Source organism: Arvicanthis niloticus, chromosome 1 (genome assembly GCF_011762505.2).
Source record: "Arvicanthis niloticus isolate mArvNil1 chromosome 1, mArvNil1.pat.X, whole genome shotgun sequence".
Lineage (NCBI taxonomy): Eukaryota > Metazoa > Chordata > Mammalia > Rodentia > Muridae > Arvicanthis > Arvicanthis niloticus.
Window position 1 is genome coordinate 100,455,779 of NC_047658.1, and position 17,857 is coordinate 100,473,635.

A 17,857-nucleotide genomic window follows, 5' to 3' on the forward strand; every position below is an offset into this window, starting at 1 on the left:
AGTTCCATGCAGAACTCTGCCTTAAAACATAAGGTGGCGAGCCACAGAAGAAAACACCTAACGTGAACCTCTGGCCTTTTTGGTTCTAGTCTCCACATGTATGCTCACACATGTACACCTACCTATCTGAACCTGTACATATAGCACACAGAGACACATTCATGCTCACCTGTGTGCAATGTACCCACATGCATGTACACATATCTATCTGAACATGCTGCACATATACCACATATAGAAACGTGTACAAAAACTAAAGTCACACACAAAAAAATCTTTAGAACATAATCCTAAATGTCAAAATGAACCACAGAGGATTGTGTGTCTCTGTTCAAAAGTGGAAAGCATTTATGAGTGTATTCCATATAGAAAACCACCACTTTGTTCCTTTATCTTTGCTGCCCAAGCATCTCCAGACTCTGTTTTTGCAAATATGAGACTCAGTGGTGATGCATGCCTGCTACATGTACTAGAAGTAATGAGAGCTTCCTAGTATTGTTCTAGAACAAGAACCAGGCAGCATCGCTCCAGAAAGGGATTGCTGAGCCATCGGTTGCCTTTTTAGTACCTAAGTGATTTCTAGCATGGCACAAGTCTAAGGCTAATTCATTAAGGGGGAGATATCTATAAACACCTTCATGTAATTGACTAGTAAACTGGGGCTTCTGTAACTGACTGCTTCTTTATCCCGCCACTCAAAATGACCTACTAAAACCAAGAACCAACATTAGCATGGTGCCAATTTATGAGAGATTTTTATTTACATAAAGTGGATCACGTTTGGAATCCTCAGTTCCAACTTCCCTTAAAGTTCAGTGTCCTCTTATTCTTGGTTCACTGCATTAAGAATTGTGGGTAATCAGATGGTGTCATTTGTTTTACACAGGAGAGAATTGAGTGAGGAAAACGTAGCTTTCAGGAGTGTTTCCACAGATAATAAACATACTCCACATTTATTAAACACCAAACAATTGCAGATTTGGTTCTGAACACATTTTAGTAATGTGCATGTATGTGTGTGTGCATGTATGTGTGTGTGTGCATGTGTGTGCACATGACTGAGTGTATGTATTGGACACAAACTTGGAGTTAAGTATAGTGCAAGCCAAAGATTTTCTAGCATCCAGGGACTGTATCTGCATCAGATGAGTGTCCCAAGAAGCAGGATTAGACATCAAAGGAAGCTCTGGTGTCATCACCATGTTCTAGGTAATGAGCTGCAACAAAACCAGACTAGGGAGTGTGCCTGCAGGTACCCTAGGCAAAGAAACAGAGGACACTGCCACATTACCTGTTTATATAAAACTGCTGTTTATATGAAACTGGGTCTGCCTGTCCCTTTTGTTTCTCTGAGCCCATTTGTAAGATTCTGCTTTGTGAACATGAAATGCTCTCAGCCTGCATTTCCTGCAGTGTGGGTGGCAGTGAGGGGGTGACCACCCCTGTGTAGCACCCAATTACACTGACCCACATATTAAGAAAGTTCCTGCATTTTCTCTTCTACTCCAAGCCTGTTGACTTCAAGGAGAATGTTTCTCAGATCTGATGATGGCATATCTAACAGATTATTACCAAAACAAAAGTGCCTGGTTTTTCTAAGTAAAGAAGCAGACAGAGCCCAGGTCAGGTCCCCTGAAAAATGTGTAAACTTGGACATTCATGTAGTGAATTTGGGAAGAGGTTGGACTTAGGGCATTTGATGAGGTTTCTTATAGATGTCCTCTGCCATATCTGGTCCCCTTCATTCTCTCTGCTAAGTGCTGAAATGGATCAAAGTCATTGCAAAGTGCATGAGTTGTGTGGGTCCTTGGATTGGGGGTCAGAGTAGTATCCCAGGAATGTATTAGTAAATAAACCGGAAGCTCTTTCTCCCTGTGTGTTTGGTAGCCACACCCAGAGCCATCTGTCCTGTCTCTTACAGCCACCCCCAACCCTGTCCCGGTGATCATATGGTCAGTGAGAACATGCACACAGCTCACAATGACCCCGACCCCCACAGCCAGAAACATAAGCAAGAGTCAAATGTGTTTCGCTTCACCTGAGAAAGCACAGTGAAGGAAGGGGACTAGCAAAACATTAGTCATTAGCCTTAGTATCAGGCAGAATTAAACATTGCATCCATAAATAAAAGCCAGGGAGAGGAAGTGTCTTGGAAATTCAAGTGGAGAGTGATCAAGGAAGATGCCTGGCATCAACTTCTGGTGCTACACGAATTCATATGCAACTGCCACACATACAAGACATGCACACACAAATAGAGTACATGGTACATGCTAGTAAGAAATGACTTCAAATTATATGTGTATTTTATAGGAGAGCAACAAGAAACAAGAGTGGATGGTATCTACTATGATATTGTTAAGAGATAGAGAAAGAATATGTGAGAAAATCTATACATAGACTTGGGGAAAGAAACATGCAAAGCCAATATAAAGCCAGCCCCCCCTGGGGGGAGGACTACAGCATCCTGTGGGGGAGGACTACAGCCAGAATCTAAGGTACAGTGTTGTTGTGGTCATATTTATTCTTCTTTTCTTAGAAATATCAGCATACATGTAATCAAAAATGCTTTAGAGAAAAATAAAAAACTAAGACCATCAGAGATTATGCTCAATTAGATAAATATAAATTTTAACCACATGAACACTACAATAAAACTTGTGATAAATAAAGGTTCTGGGTGCCATATTAGAAGCAACTTGGAAATTAAAGTATTACCAATGTTAATGTTAAAAGTAGGCTGTCTTAGTTATGATTTTACTGCTGTGAACAGACACCATGACCAAGGCAACTCTTATAAAGGACAACATTTAATTGGGGATGGCTTACAGGTTCAGAGGTTTCGTTCATTATCATCAAGATGGGAGCATGGCAATGTCCAGGCAGGCATGGGAATGGAAGAGCTGAGAGTTCAACATCTTGTTCTAAAGACAACTAGGAAAAACCTAGCTTCTAATCAGTATTAAAGACCATGCCCACAGTGACACACCTACTCCAACAAGGCCACAACTCCTAATAGTGCCACTCCCTGGGCCAACCATATACAAACCTACACCTAATCAAACATATACCTAGACCTACACAAAGCAGTGTGTCAGAAATGATACCAAGTCACAACTTTCCCAAATGATTGAATTGGTTTTTGTAGAAAAAAAATGGGGGGGGGGGGGAAGCAAATGGAACATTATTAGAACTTAATTTTTATTTCTTTAAATTATTTTTATTAAAAGTGCAGCTGAGGGAACCAAGATAATATTTGTATATGGAAATCACCAACCCCTTCCTAGCCATGGCTAATTTAAAAGTTCAACTTTTAAAAATAAAAAGAATCGCCAAAATTCAAACCCAGAAAGACAAACATGGCATGCTGTCTCTTGTATGTGGATGCTATGAAGACATGGGGAATTTCAAGAGAGAGGGAATAGATTACAGGTAATATGAAGTGGGGATAGGTATAGTGGAGCATGAAGGGTTGGGTCAGGTGGAGGTTGGAAAGACAGGATGCAGGAGGGAGTATCAGGAAAGATAACTAAAGACCTTTGAAAATGGCATGTAGAAACCTGTTACTGTAAAACCTTACACACACATGCACACGCACACGCACACTTGAAGTTTAAATAAAATTACCCTACAACAGGAAGCAATCCTTCTCCTAGACATCATAGGTCTGGAGATGAAACAGAATCAAGGTGACTCTTTGCCACCTCTGCATTGTTTGGGATTTCAAAATGAAAATTTAATCATATATGAAGTATAAAGTTTTAAAACACCCCCAAAGGTTAACGTGACAATCTTAAGTTTATTTACATATGCATATAGCTTCACATACCTTCTTAAGTATTTGAATATTTTCAACCTTATAAAAATCACAAAAGTATTTCAGCAATTATGGGGTGGTGTCTAATCAGAGTCTTTATGAACACCTGATGGAGTAACGTCAGAAACCTCATCAAGAGCCTCTGGAAGGTTTAGGGATCCTGGGTAAGCCTGTAGAGAGACAACCTTTGGGTCAACAGCAAACTCTCCATTTGGCTCATTTCCCAAAGACCTTCCACAGCTGTGGTTGTAAACAAACTTCAAGTCATTCCATTTCTCATCATAGCATCTTGGAAAGCGTCGGAAAGTTGAGATCACCACGGCTTTCTTAGGTACATAGGATGTTTGGTTACTTGAAAGGCCATCAAAACTGGATGGGATGTAGTCACAGGCCCAGAGATTGAAATTTCTAGAAATGTGTTGCTTTTGATCTGAGGAGAACTTCTTGCGCCCCAAACCCTGGGGAAGAGGAACAAGATTGGGAGAGAGATACACAAGGTCACACAGTCTGAGGATTTCAATGAAACCAGCTAATGAGGTGCATATATTTAAATGCATGGATAAGATACCATTAGAAAAGCCAACTTGTTGAATATCAAAAGTCAATGACATCCTAGCAGTGCCCTGTCACTATTCTCAGCTTCCTTTCCACCGAAGGGACTGGACTTTGAGGACAATGAAGGTAAAACCAGAGGAAGCCCAGCTGGATATAACCTGTTAAGCATCTTCAATTCTCAGGGTTGCAGCACTCCTGGCTGCCTCTGAAGAACTATCAGGTTGACTTCTTTTCCAACCCTGTGTGTTTCCCAAAGGAAGCGGGACCTCTGATCTCTGCCCACAGGCTTGCTTGCTAACAGTCAGCACCTTACATGTGAACCTGAGAATCAGCCCATATTCAGAATTGAATGTTTGATTCATCACAATGGGCTGAAAAGCTAAGAAAGAAAATGGACATTGGCACAAAAGAATGAAAAGGAAACAGAGAGCAGATTACACAGGCTCTGTACCAGAATAATGAGGCTGCCTGCTCCAAGGGCCCATCAACAAGGTGGCAACAGGGCCCTTGAGTGGGATGCTTGAATTAGGGTGAAAGAGAGTCTACAAAGTGCCACAGCTGGTATCTGCCTCCCTACTTCAACCACCTCAAATCCAACTAACTGAGGATGGAAAATTAGTGTGTGTGTGTGTGTGTGTGTGTGTGTGTGTGTGTGTGTGCACCAAAAATACTCTATCACAACTGAACCGAACATGTATAGACTTTCATTAGCATTATTCCCAAACAATATTAAAACTATTTACACAACATTACACAACATGGTAAGTAGACTAGAGGACTGGCATGGAAAATGTGTGATGTTATGTCATTGTCTATAAGAGACAAGCATCTGCTGATTCTGACATCAACAGGGGATTCCAGAACCAATCCCCATAGATATACAGGAATGACTGCATTCACATATTGTAAAAGTAGTATGGGGAAATGTCCAGGCACAGTGTAATGGCTCCTGGTGTACAGCCTGTACAGACCAGCCTATGAGGCTAGGGCAGGAAATAAAGAGGGTCAGAGGCTCTGGAGGGACAAAGAGAAGATACTGGTCACATTACATCTTTTTGAGAAGTTACCTGAAGATGCTCCAGAAAAATAAAAATAAAAATCATATAAACAATATAGGAAAAGAGCTGCCAGGAACGTGACCGGAATCAGAAGTTAAAAATCGGTGCTGAACAGCTAAGAGGAAAGAACAGGAAGCCGGGGTGGGGGCTGGGATGGAGCAAAGAGTGCTTGGACAGGGAAAGGGAGTAGGAGGAGGCAGGAGGGGAGGGAGGGAGAGAGGAAAAGAAAGACTGGAGGGAAATTGCAGGATTTTTAACCAGACCAGAGAAATCAGGACTAGTGGCTGAGCTTCAGATGGAAGCCCCTTTAGGGCTTATCCACAGACTAGGAGAAGCCAGCCAGGGCCGCCACCCTATCAGCCTCAGGAAGGAAAGAGCAGAGGAAAGGCACTCATGAAGGGGCCCCTATGTCCTGGGGGAAGTCTGCAGGGTTTGGTTTTGTTTTTTATTTTTTCATTCTTATCCAGAGAGAAGTACCTTATTAGCACACATTGAAAACATTTGTATTGGAAGTTAACTATTAGTCAAAAGTCAGTTGAAGTCAGAATATGCAAATAGAATGAGCAACTGATAGAGCAATGTGGAAAGAAAGGAAGGAAGGAAGGAAGGGAGGGAGGGAGGGAGGGAGGGAGGGAGGGAAAGAGAGAGAGAGAAAGGAAGAAAGAAAGAAAGAAAGAAAGAAAGAAAGAAAGAAAGAAAGAAAGAGAAAGAAAGAAAGAGAAAGGAAGAAAGAAAGAAAGAAAGAAAGAAAGAAAGAGAAAGGAAGAAAGAAAGAAAGGAAGTAAGAAAGAGAGAAAGAAAGGAAGGAAGGAAGAAAGAAAGAAAGGGAGAGAGAGAGAGAGAGAGAGAGAGAGAGAGAGAGAGAGAATGGCAGATACACAGTAGAAAGTGAGTGGCAGGCATAAAGCCAGAGCTGTCATAATAACGTGAACGGTGCAAAGTCCTATGTGGAGAAGCAGTGACTCGGGTATTATTTTTCTTTTTAATTGGGCTGCACCCTGCTTATAATAAAAGATAAACTCAAAGCAAAATGACTAAAGCTCATGAAGACACAAATGAGAAATTTGTATCACTCCCCCTCCCACCGAGACTCAGAGACAGTTGTGGAAGAGAAAGCAGAGAGATTGTAAGAGTCAGAGGTTAAGGAGGACCAGAAGTCAGGGAGGACCAGAGGTCAGGGAGGACCAGAGGAAACACTGTTCAGAACAAGACAGGACTATTGCACTTAGGAACTCACAGCTGCTGGCTGCCTGTGTAAGACCTGGACAAAAGCAAGCCAGGCAGCAGCCTAGCATGTAGTAGGGGGGGACTCAGTAGTCCCAGCCCCTTGCCGAGGAGTTATAAAGAGCTGATGACTTCTAAGAGAGGGAGAGTCTGTTTTCTTGATGGGTATGGTCCCTGGCAGGTAAAAAGAAAACTCCAGTGGAAGCCCCCACAGGTATGAGTATACAAGCCTTGGTGGGTTGTTGAAAAAAAAAAAAAAAAGACATGAACTTGGGAAGGAGTGGGGAGGTAGGAGGTGGATCTGGGAGGAGTTTGGAGAAAGAATGGGGTGAATATAATCAAAATACATTGTATGTGGTTACGAAATGCTCAAAGGAATAGTAAAGTGTATTTTTAATTCGTTAAGATGAAAGAACGACACTCTGCAGTGCAACTCGTTGCAACCCAGAGGCTGAGGGACACTCCCAGTGGAAAGTGGCAAAGTCATCGAGATAAAAACGAAGGAATCATGAACCTTTATGCAACAAGACATGATGCTAAGCAATTTAAGGCAAAAGCCAAAAAGTGTTGACATTTAAGAGTAACTCTCAGAAGCAGAAATTGGCAGAGCAAGACAAAGAATGAAAAATATTTTACAACATAATTAGCAGCCCTCAGTCAATAATTTTGCAATTAAATGAGGGACTATATAATCTTTTTTATCACTAATGAGACACTTTAAAATTAATCGCATGCAAAAATAATCTCTATCATTCAAAAAGTCAAGATCACAGAGCGCCCTCCATAAAATTAATGGGACATCAAAATCAGCAACAAATTTGTAACCTAACAAATTCTAGCCACATCAGAAATTCAAGGAATCTTCCAAATAGCTCTCAGTTAAAAGAGAAATTAAAAATTAAATAAAGACTATTTGAAGGCAAATACTAATGAGACCTTAATTAGGTCTGATTAATACCAATTTTAATGATGTGTATGCCTAAAATGTTAACTTGTTCTTTTATTTGCTCATTCTGACTTACAATATTTTCTTAATAGTTACCTTCAAATGTAAATGTTTAAGAAGTGTCTTAACCTTGTTTTACATCCCTTGTTTGGCTTTTGATAGATTTATGTTACTGTAGCAATCTAGAAAACACATTAAGCGGGCTGGAGAGCTGGCTCAGCAGTTAAAGAGCATTTGTTGCTCTTGCAGAAGACCTAGATTCCCAGAACCCACATGGTGGCTCACAGTCATCTCTAACTCCAATCCCAGAGTATCCACCTCCTCCCTCTGACCTCTGGGAGGACCAGGCATGCAAGTACTGATGTGGTACACAGACATGCATGCCAGGCAAAATATTCATACACATAGAAAAATAAACATTTTATTGTTTAAAACAAACATTTAAGCTATCCTCTTGGAGAGGGCAGGGTGGGTGTTTCGAGTCTCTATTCAATACTTTGCTAAAGGAGAGAAGGTATTGAGATTAAGTTACTCAGTTTTACTTGAAACACGGTTGTGTGGAGGGAAAAGCTTCTCTGGGCTCATTTCAAAAATCAAGGATAAGAGTAATTAGCCCATAGGAGTTCTGTGGGGTTTAAACGGGACCATATGAAGCACTGGAGCATAGTCATGGCTTAATGAAGAGAGGATGTTACTAGCCAACACCTTTGTCCTGTGGATTTTCGAGTTTGATAAGTATTCTTGAAGCTCACCTGACATACATTCTTCTGCCTAAGGTACACGTACCTGTAACGTCCAGTATAGAAGCCCCAGACCGCTAGTTACAGAGCACTTAAATGTGAGCAGTTTACATTGAGGTTAGTAACATGTAAATCAGATTTTAAAAAGACTTAATTTGAAAAGGAAAATGTAAATTAATAATTTTTATGGGGCCAGTGAGATTCCTCAACAGATAAAGGTTCTTGTCACTGAGGCTGAAGATCTAAATTCCACCCCCAGAGCCTACACGATGGAAAGAGAGAACCAATGCCTGTAAGTCGTCTTCTGACTTTCACCCATGTCCACACATGCACTCACACATGTGTGCACAGCCGCGTGCGTGCGTGCATACACACACACACTCACACAAAGTAAATGTAAAAAGTAAGTTGTTTTAAAGCTTAAGAGTTTTTAAAAACATAATTGTGTGTGAATTGCTCTATTACATGTATTACATGTTAAATTGATAACCTGGAGGAAATGTTATGTTAAATAAAATATACAAATGCCCATGGACAAACAAACCAATGGAAACTGAAAATATTCTAAGTTGAAAGTGTATCTGGACTGGCCTGTGTGGGTTTAAAACAGACCACATGAAGATGAGAGGGAAAAAAGTGGTCACAGGGATAGGAGAGGACTTGGAGAGAAGAGGATGGGGTAGGTTTGATCAAAACACATCATATACATGTATGAAATTCTCAAACAATTTAAAAATGCAGTTTAATTTTTTTAAAGAAAAAAAATATGCTTCTGGTTCGTCTGACCTTGCTTAGCAAGACATTAAACTTGTCTAAACACTAAATTTGTCTAATGGCTTCCTGTGTGGCTAGCTGGAAGGTGTGACCCGACACCAATGACAGAGCCTTGCAAGAAACAAAGATAGAAAATACTTTATACCTGGCAACAGCCCAAGAAAAGGGCAAAATTCTAAGTGTGAAGTTTTGCTGAGTGTCACTTTCATAGCACCATAAAGTTGAAACTTTTTAAGTAGACCATCTGTTTTATTAATTTTACCTGGTTTTTAAATGTTTCCATCACTACTAGAAATCTGAAAATCATAGTTGTGGCTTGTGTTATATTTCTACATCCAATGCTGTATTAAACTGTTAACAAATACTGTCAAAACTTAAGTTTCTCCAGTGTCGGGGGACTTGCCACCCTGAGAGGGACAACTCCAGGAATCTCACAGGAGACAATTTGGGAGAGGACACGTTTGTAACCATGCCCCGTGTGTATGAAGGCAGAAGCCTGGTGTAGGATTGAAAAACGCCACCCAATTCTGAGAGTTTCAAGAGGTGGCTTTTGTTTTATGACTATTCCTGAGTCTTGTGGAAGATGCCGGGTTGTTTTGACATTGCTCTTGTCTTGAGAAACGCATGTGTCTCCATAATCTGTGCAGCATAGAAAACAAGAGACTGTTCCCCATCCTACCGTTTCCTGCTTGCTGTGCTAGCGATGGGATGCTGGACCTCCCACATGCCAGGCAAGTGCTCACTACTGAGCTATACCTGAAACCATGCTAGTTTGCAAAGAAGTACTCACAGAGTCAAAATAGTATCCAGAGTTCTGGAAACTGTGGCGATTGTCATGCACAGAGAAAGGGAAGTTTTTGGTTGCTGCTTCCTGGAAAAGAATGAGGAGAGAAATGAAAAGAACATGTCAGAACTGTGGGATGCCCTCAGAACTGAGGCATTGTGATAGGGAAGGGAGAGGCATTGGACAAAGGAAACTCTCAGTAAGGCTAATGAAGTCTATTACCAGTGTGGAGTGAACAGCACAGGATATGTGCTGCAGGCATGGGCAGGGCTTCCAAACAATCCTATTATCAAATCTCTGAAATGGGGGGGGGGCCGGGGGGGGAACAAAACAAAAAACAAAACAAAAAAAAAACCATCTCTTTCAAAATGTCTTTGGAGGCAAGGATGCAAAAGTGTATATATGCATGGAACCAAATGCTGGCAACCTCTTATCTGACTAATAAGGATGGCAGAAACCAAATCTTGAAAACCTAGCCTGATCCTACAAGTCCTGAGGTTGGGTTTCCAGAAGCCTGGAGCCTAAATCAAGGTCCACAGTGAGTGCAGTTGATATTGACATCAAAACCACTCTGCCTCCTCCTTCACATCACCGAGGCTGGGGCAGCTGCTCAGGAGCTGGTGAGGGAGGCAGAGGGTGGCTGTTGATGACTAAAGGTTCCTGTGGAGAATCCCAGCTCATTGTTTGGACTGGGAGGCAGCTGTAGCTGCAGAGGACATGGGTCTATCACTGGGAACCTGGGTATGGGAGATGGGCAAATGGGTTAGCTGTCTAGCCAAAATGACACCTCCTCGGAGAGTTCTGAGACCCTCTATCTGGGCCCCATACACATGTCACCTTCTCTCGGATTTTGTAGATTGGTGGCAGCCTCCTCTCCATCTGCTCAGACAAGTGTGAACAGTGGATTTCCTTCAGGGAAGTACGTGTGATGGATTCTGGTGTCTTCTCCATCAGACCAATGTGAGTGAACTGGAAACATAACATGTGTCTTGATTAAAAACAGATACAATTGAATCTCGGTGCCAAATACGGGCTTCCTCTGCCACGTGGTTGAAACATGGTTTGGGCACTTCTTGCATGCTCGGGGAATGGTAAAAACCCATGTAACTTTGAAGTATTCTTTCCAAACAAACATTTCAAGCCACAGGGGCCTCTTCTTATTCAAGGTCTTAGGAAGCCTGGAAATATTTCCACATTCTAGCAAAGAGATGACAGAATCATGTGGTCTGAGGTCTTCTTCTGGCTGGGGAGCCCTGGTACGGGAGCCTAGTGTCCAGCCCACGTTCTAAGGACTGGATCTACTCTCAGCTTAGAGGTTGCCAAGCATGCTAGACTAAGTAGCCAACAAACTCTCAGGAAATCTTCCTGTCTCTGCCTTCATCTCGCTACCACTGGGACTGTAATGGTGTGCCACCATTCCCAGCTTTGTAGTGACTGCTGGGGATCAAACTCATGTCCTTGCACTTTCAAGGCAAATGTTTTACCAGCTACACCATTTCCCCACCTGTCTCTTCCCTTTGAAGTGTAAAGACATTGGTTAACTCTGTAATTATCTCTCTATTCTCCCAAGTTAAGATACAACTGGACATCCAGATGACTTTTGATTGGCATCTGTGCAAGAGTGTGCTAAGTAGCTAGGCTGGGAGGTTGTGTTATAAATCCCATGCACTTTGTAGTGTTATCTCTAGCCATGAAGAAGCTAGAAGACACATAGGACTTGACAGAGTGGGCAAAAGAAAGAAACACAATGAGGTGTTGTTGAGAACAGGGTCATAAGGGTCAGTTTTATGTGTAGAAATCATGGAGCTGATCATGGAATGATATCTAGTATGAATCAGCTAAAATATGACTGACACCAGACCTCAGAGGACTGTGAGTCAGCACAAAATGAGTGACATTGGATGACATGGGAACCCTAAGATGAATCAGGTATGTGATCTGTCATAAATTCTACCCTGCCAGTGTGTCATTTTTATGTGGGTTCTGTATAAATGGGCCTTGATGTCAAAGGCCTGAGTCTTTGCCTGTTCCAAACTGTCAGTGTATTTTTGTCTGTAAGCTCATGTACCACTTGGCTGTTTGTGGTTAGTATGTACCAATGTGTGCCTGGGTGCCTGTCATTAGCTCCCTACCTTGTATATGAAGTATATCCTATCAGCTTACACATTTCTAAATTCCCTTCGACCTCCCAGGTGCCTGTGACCATCCTCCTTTCCTGTATTAAAGTTTGGGACTCACAGATGTATAACCCAGCACAGCAGATGTAGAAAAATAACCTGTGCACACAAAACAATAGGTAACTTACAAGAATACAGTATGATAAAAGAAACACCACCACATATGTCTCAGTGGCTACCTATGGGGTGAGAAGGATAAAACCAATGATGACGGAACCACCTGGCAAACCCACCAGCCTCCATGTGTGCAGAGCCTTCTGTGGAAATGTAAGGAACTGCCCATGAGACACCAGTGAGTTTGTTCCTAATGAGACTTGTAATATATATGCCTGATGTTAAATGAGAGAGAGAGAGAGAGAGAGAGAGAGAGAGAGAGAGAGAGAGAGAGAGAGAGAGAGAGAGAAGGGAAACAACCAACTCTATATTGGCTCAAGCCTGTAACCCACTAACAGGTTGAGACAGGAAGATCACAAGTTCAAGGCCTGCTTGGGCAACTCAGTAAGTCTGGGTCAAAATAAAAAGTAAATAAACAAACAGAAAAGGCTGGGGACATGCCTTGATGGTCAAGAGCTTTGCCTAGCATGGGTTCAATCCTCAGAACCACAAAATGGGTAGAGGGGATAACACTCTCTAAATCTTTACCCCACCCCTCACCCTTTAGCTCTTGAAGACTAGCATAACATCCTGATATGGATTTACAGCTCTACATATAGGTAGTTTGCACACATTGTATCATACAGATAGTACAAGAATTAAAATGTATTTGTAATTTTAGAAGTGACATGTAGCCACGTGGTCTGATCAATGTCACTTCTGAACACTGAATGCCTTTTTATTCATCACAAACTTTTTGCTGTTCTCTTCCTCACGCCTTGTTGCCTGTACTGCCACCCCAGATCACAACCCTGACTGAGCCTTCATGTGTTTTATATGAAGGGAACTAACTGGTACTGCTTTACAGGAAACAGGCCACACTGTCCACTGTCTATACCTTGCTTTCCTCATTAACATATACTAAAATATTCTTGACCAACTTACATATACTTTAAAGCAGCTTTGTATTAAATTTTAAAGCATTGTCAATTATTGATAATGTGTTTGTGTGTGCATCTTGAGGCTACACGTCAACCCAACCACAGGTTTTATTCCTCAGGAGCTATCATCTTGATTTTTGAGGCAGAATCTCTCACTGAGACCCAGAGCCTGTCAAGTAAAGATAGGCTTGCTGACCGGTAAGTCTCAAGAATATGCCTGTCTCCCTCTCCCCAGTGCTTGGCTACAAATAGACACTCCCAAACCCATTTGTTTACGTGGGATCGAACATGGGCCCTCATTCTTGCAAGGCACTTTGCTGACTGAGCTATCGCCTAAGCCCCTAAACAATTTTAGTTGTTTACTTATGGTTACTGTGTGCATGATGTGCAGATATAAGGTGCATGCATTTGGAGGTCAGAGAGCAACACTGTGAAGCTGGCAGTCTTCTTCAGCCTTGACAGGGTCCGGAGATTGAACTGGAGTTGTCAGCTTGCATGGTAACTGCCTTTACCTGCTGGTCCCTGAACAGTCACTTTTAAAGATGAATACAAAAAAGAGCAATCAGGCTCCAAGTACTCTCTCTGTTCTCCCTCTATCCAGCTAAGTTGCAACCCTCTTGGAAAAGCCTGGAGACCGGGGCTGGTGGGGCCACTGCTCTGATAGCAGAAAGAACCGTTCACATCAGCCCACAACTGACTTGAGTTCATTTATATTCTGCAAGTCTGTGGACTAAATCACTGTTAAAAAAATATGGCTCTAGCATTTTAATTTCACTCTTTTAAAATATATATTTAATGGCTATAGCATGATAGCTGTGAAATAAACCCTTCTGTTAGATAGTGTAACCGTGAAATACAGCTTTTTAACTAGTTGGTGGTGAAATTTTTGCTGCCTTCCATCACTCAATGACTGAAATACTAAATAGGAAAATGAAAGTAAGTAGGGGGAAAAGAGCCTTTCCTGCCCAGCAACAGCCAGACTACAACCAGCAAGGTCAACTGCAAAATGACTATCACCTCTAATGGGACAATTACCGTCCTCACAGATGGGCTGCAGCTGACTCACAGCCAACAGCTTCTTCAATTTTCCCAGCTCATCTGAAGTTCCTTCCGGAAACTTCAGGGTCAGCACTATTCTTTTTATGTCTTAGGTGCGGACAGCAGAGAGGACCTTTGCCAGAGGCTCAAGTTTAGATAAGGGTGTGGATGGACAGTGCCTCTCCTCCTCACTCCTGAGTACCAGGCTGCCCTGTTGCACCTGTGGCTGGAGGAGGCCATGAAATGTGTACCTACAATCTGTGGAGTCTCAGTTTATCTATTATAACAGAACTTGAGTTCACCTGAAATGTCAATGTAGTGCATAAAAAAAAAAAAAAAAAAAAAAAAAAAAAAAAAAAAAAAAAAGCATTCTCCCTTTTAGCTATATTGGCTGTGTGAATCCACGAGCCTGTAAGGCTCCTGGGAAAAGTATTGTTTTCCTGATAAACAAGACAGATACCTTCAGTATTGATGTCCTTTGATCTTCTTGTTTTCCTGCCTGGAGTGTATGTAGACTCTCTACAACATGGAAAAGACTAGCTCTGCAATGAAAATAGCTGAAGAGAAGGCTGAAAAGAACCCAGAGCTCTAAAAACTCCCTGGCACAAAGTCCTACCCCTAACACTGCCTGCTTCTGAACTTTGTTGCTATTTAAAAATAGGAAAAGCAGAGTGTCTACCCCACATCCCACCATGCTGGTGACCAAAGCCCAAACTCAGGGGTTTACACATGCTAGGCAAATACCCCACCAATAAGGTATCTCTCCAGCCCTGGAGTCAGTTTTAGTCAGTCAAACATCCATCCTAACTGATATTTGGATGACAGAAACATGAATCTGTTCATGTTTTTAATCTGGGAAACAGTTTTCTCACCATGAGCCATTACAAGTATGTGGCTGAGACAGGCAGAGGCAGGCAAATCTCTGTGAGTTCAAGGCAGCCTGTACTATAAAGTGAGTTTCAGGCCAGCCAGGATTCCATATAAAACCCTTTCTCAAAAATAAAATAAAATAGGATAAAATTACAATGTGGGTGATACTATTTCCCATTTGACTTTGTCCCCAAGGAAACTCAGATTCAAAAACATTTCCCAGTCTCAGCACATTATTCTAACATATATTTATAGTCATCATACAATTTATTTTACTTTATTAGACTTTTATGTTTTATTGTATATTCTCTACATATTACATTTGATCTTAATGGAATAAAATAAAGTATACTCTGTGTGTGTGTACTCTGTGTGTGTGTGTGTGTGTGTGTGTGTGTGTGTGTGTGTGTGTACACATGGGTATGAGATACACATACACTATAGTTAGGAAGTGCTGACTGGCTAGTCTGCTTACCTTTGTCCTTCTGAATGAATTATCCTGCTGGTCTCACAGCAGCTCTCTAATTTTGGTATCTTTCATTTTACACTTTAAAAAGTCAAGATTAGACAAAATATGTTTGCCTTAGTCTGAGGTGATACTGAAGAGATTGCAGTCAGTGTTGTAAATTCTAAAGACCCAAATTTCCCAACATCTTTTCCCTTTCCCATTCTCTTTTAAACAACAAAAATTTCAGTTTGGGGGCTAGAGACATGACTGCTTAAGTAAAGATTTTGGCTTTTGCCTTGTAAGCTTGAGGATCAGCTCCCCAACCCCATACAGAAACCAGGCTGGAGTGTCAGCCCACCTGCAATGCCAGCACTCAAGAGACAGAGGTGGAATTCCCAGAGCAAGATGACTGTTTAACCCAACGAGCCAGCTCCAGACTCGAGAGAGGCTCTACCTCACTGTGTAAGGTAAAGAGTTACTGAGGCAGATGCTTGACCTCATCCTTGGGTCCCCCCACAAACACACATGCCCAGCACCTATCCACACACACAAACATGCTCGTATACTATCACATACACATGCAAAACACCCACAAATCTCCACCCCACTCCCACTCCCATCCCCCCCTTACTGCCTGAAAGCTTTGAACACAAATCTTTTCTCAGATTCTGCCTCTCATTTTGAGAGTGGAAAGCAGCACAAGAGTTCCCTTTTTTGTGAACAAGTTGTAGGAACTGGACATGGGAAGCTGACAGTACATGAAATTTGCATAATAAAGAGCAAGTGAGAAGTCCTTGGGCCAAGATGCAAATGTTTCTAGAAGACACTAGAATTTCTGACTGGGCTGTCTGTGATATCAACAAACAGGGGCATTGCCAGGAGGATAGCTTGAGCCCAGGAGTCTGAGGGATGATGGAAACAGGTAAACGACATACTCCTTAGCTCTATCCATTTCCTAGTCTGGTGACAGGGACTGGACAGGATTTGTTGGGAGTTTAAGAATACTTCAACAGGGCTGGAGAGAAGGCTCTGTGGTTAAGAGCACTGACTGCTCTTCCAGAGGTCTTGAGTTCAATTCCCAGCAACCACATGGTGGCTCACAACCATATGTAATGGACATATGTAATCCGACACCTTCTTCTGGTGTGTCTGGAATCTGATGCCCTCTTCTGGTGTGGCTGAAGACAGTGACAGTGTACTTACATAAAACAAATAAATAAATCTTCCAAAAAAAAAAAAAAAAAAAAAAAGACTACTTCAACAAATACCATATATGCCTTCTGCACTGGATTCTATAGGTACTGATGAAGCACCACTGAGGAAAAATGACAAAGGCTCCATGGAACTTATGATCCAGGAAGAAGAGACAGCTCACCATATAATGAGGGATCTAGTATTAGAAGGTAGGTATACAGAAATGGGCAAGACAGAGTAAGTAGCAGTTGCTACCCAGTGAGCATCCTCAGGGGCCCACCTGCACCAAGCATTTTCCTTCTTTTCCCCTTATTCCTCTTTCCTTCCCATTTTCTGCCTTCCGCCTTCTTGCTTTTCCCTCTGCCTTCTCTCCTTCCCTCTCTTTTTTCTTCATTCACATTTTCTACTCCCTCCAATACCCTGTGCCTCCCTTCTTTCTCTCTGTCCTTCTTTTTTATTTTAGTTTTATTTTCTGGGTCTGAGTCTTAAGTAGCCCAGGATACCCTAGAGCTCTCAATCCTCCTGCCTCAGCCTCCCAATTACTTAGGTTACAGGCTTGGACTGCCTCCCTCAGATTCATGTGCTTTCGTTCAATCCTCAAAAAGAACAGAGAGCTTCCCTCTTGACAGGTGAAGAGACCAAGGCCCAGGGTCTTTTTGAAGGTCATGCTACCATAGGCAGCAGAAGAGAAGCCAGTTCAGATCTGTTCCCTCAACAACAGCCACATTTCATGAGGAAGCTTCCAGGAATGCGTTCTTCCTTACCCATCTTCCATCCTTGTTCAAAGGTGGGTTGAAACGCCTCCCTTTGGCCATTCTCTCCAAGCAGCTGAATGTACTAAGGTGGGTTCCCTCAGCTGTCTGCGGCCTCACAAGCTTGTGACGTCTATAGAGCTCCTCTACCCCTGTCCCTGATCTTCTCCGTTGTTGCCCGGGCAGGGAGGTGGAGAAAGCCCGCTACTGTCATGGAATGGAAGCTTGTGTCACAATGGGCAGAGCCTTCTAAGAGGGTTTTGCCACTTGTTTCTTGCATGGGGTTCCCTAAGCATGTGCAGAATTCTAACCACCAGATTCTAACTGAAGAAGTCCCAAACAATGCCTGAGAGGTGAGAGCAAAAAAGATGCTGGAAACACAGCAAACATTTTGCACCCTCCTGGATCCAGCATTGTCCTCATGGCAACCACCTGCCTCAATCTCT

The 17,857-nt window shown here is 42.2% G+C and overlaps 1 protein-coding gene across 1 annotated transcript; it reads right to left on the minus strand.

Annotated features, from left to right (window-relative positions):
• Positions 1-3,781: 3,781 nt before the first annotated feature.
• Tex36 (testis expressed 36) lies at positions 3,782-17,645 on the minus strand. Its single transcript, XM_034501193.1, has 4 exons — positions 17,424-17,645; positions 10,736-10,867; positions 9,905-9,985; positions 3,782-4,275 (listed from the first exon to the last, which is right to left on the minus strand). The coding sequence occupies exons 1-4, from the start codon at positions 17,472-17,474 to the stop codon at positions 3,901-3,903; spliced, it is 639 nt and encodes a 212-aa protein (XP_034357084.1). The 5' UTR covers positions 17,475-17,645; the 3' UTR covers positions 3,782-3,900.
• Between the last annotated feature and the right edge of the window lie 212 nt (positions 17,646-17,857).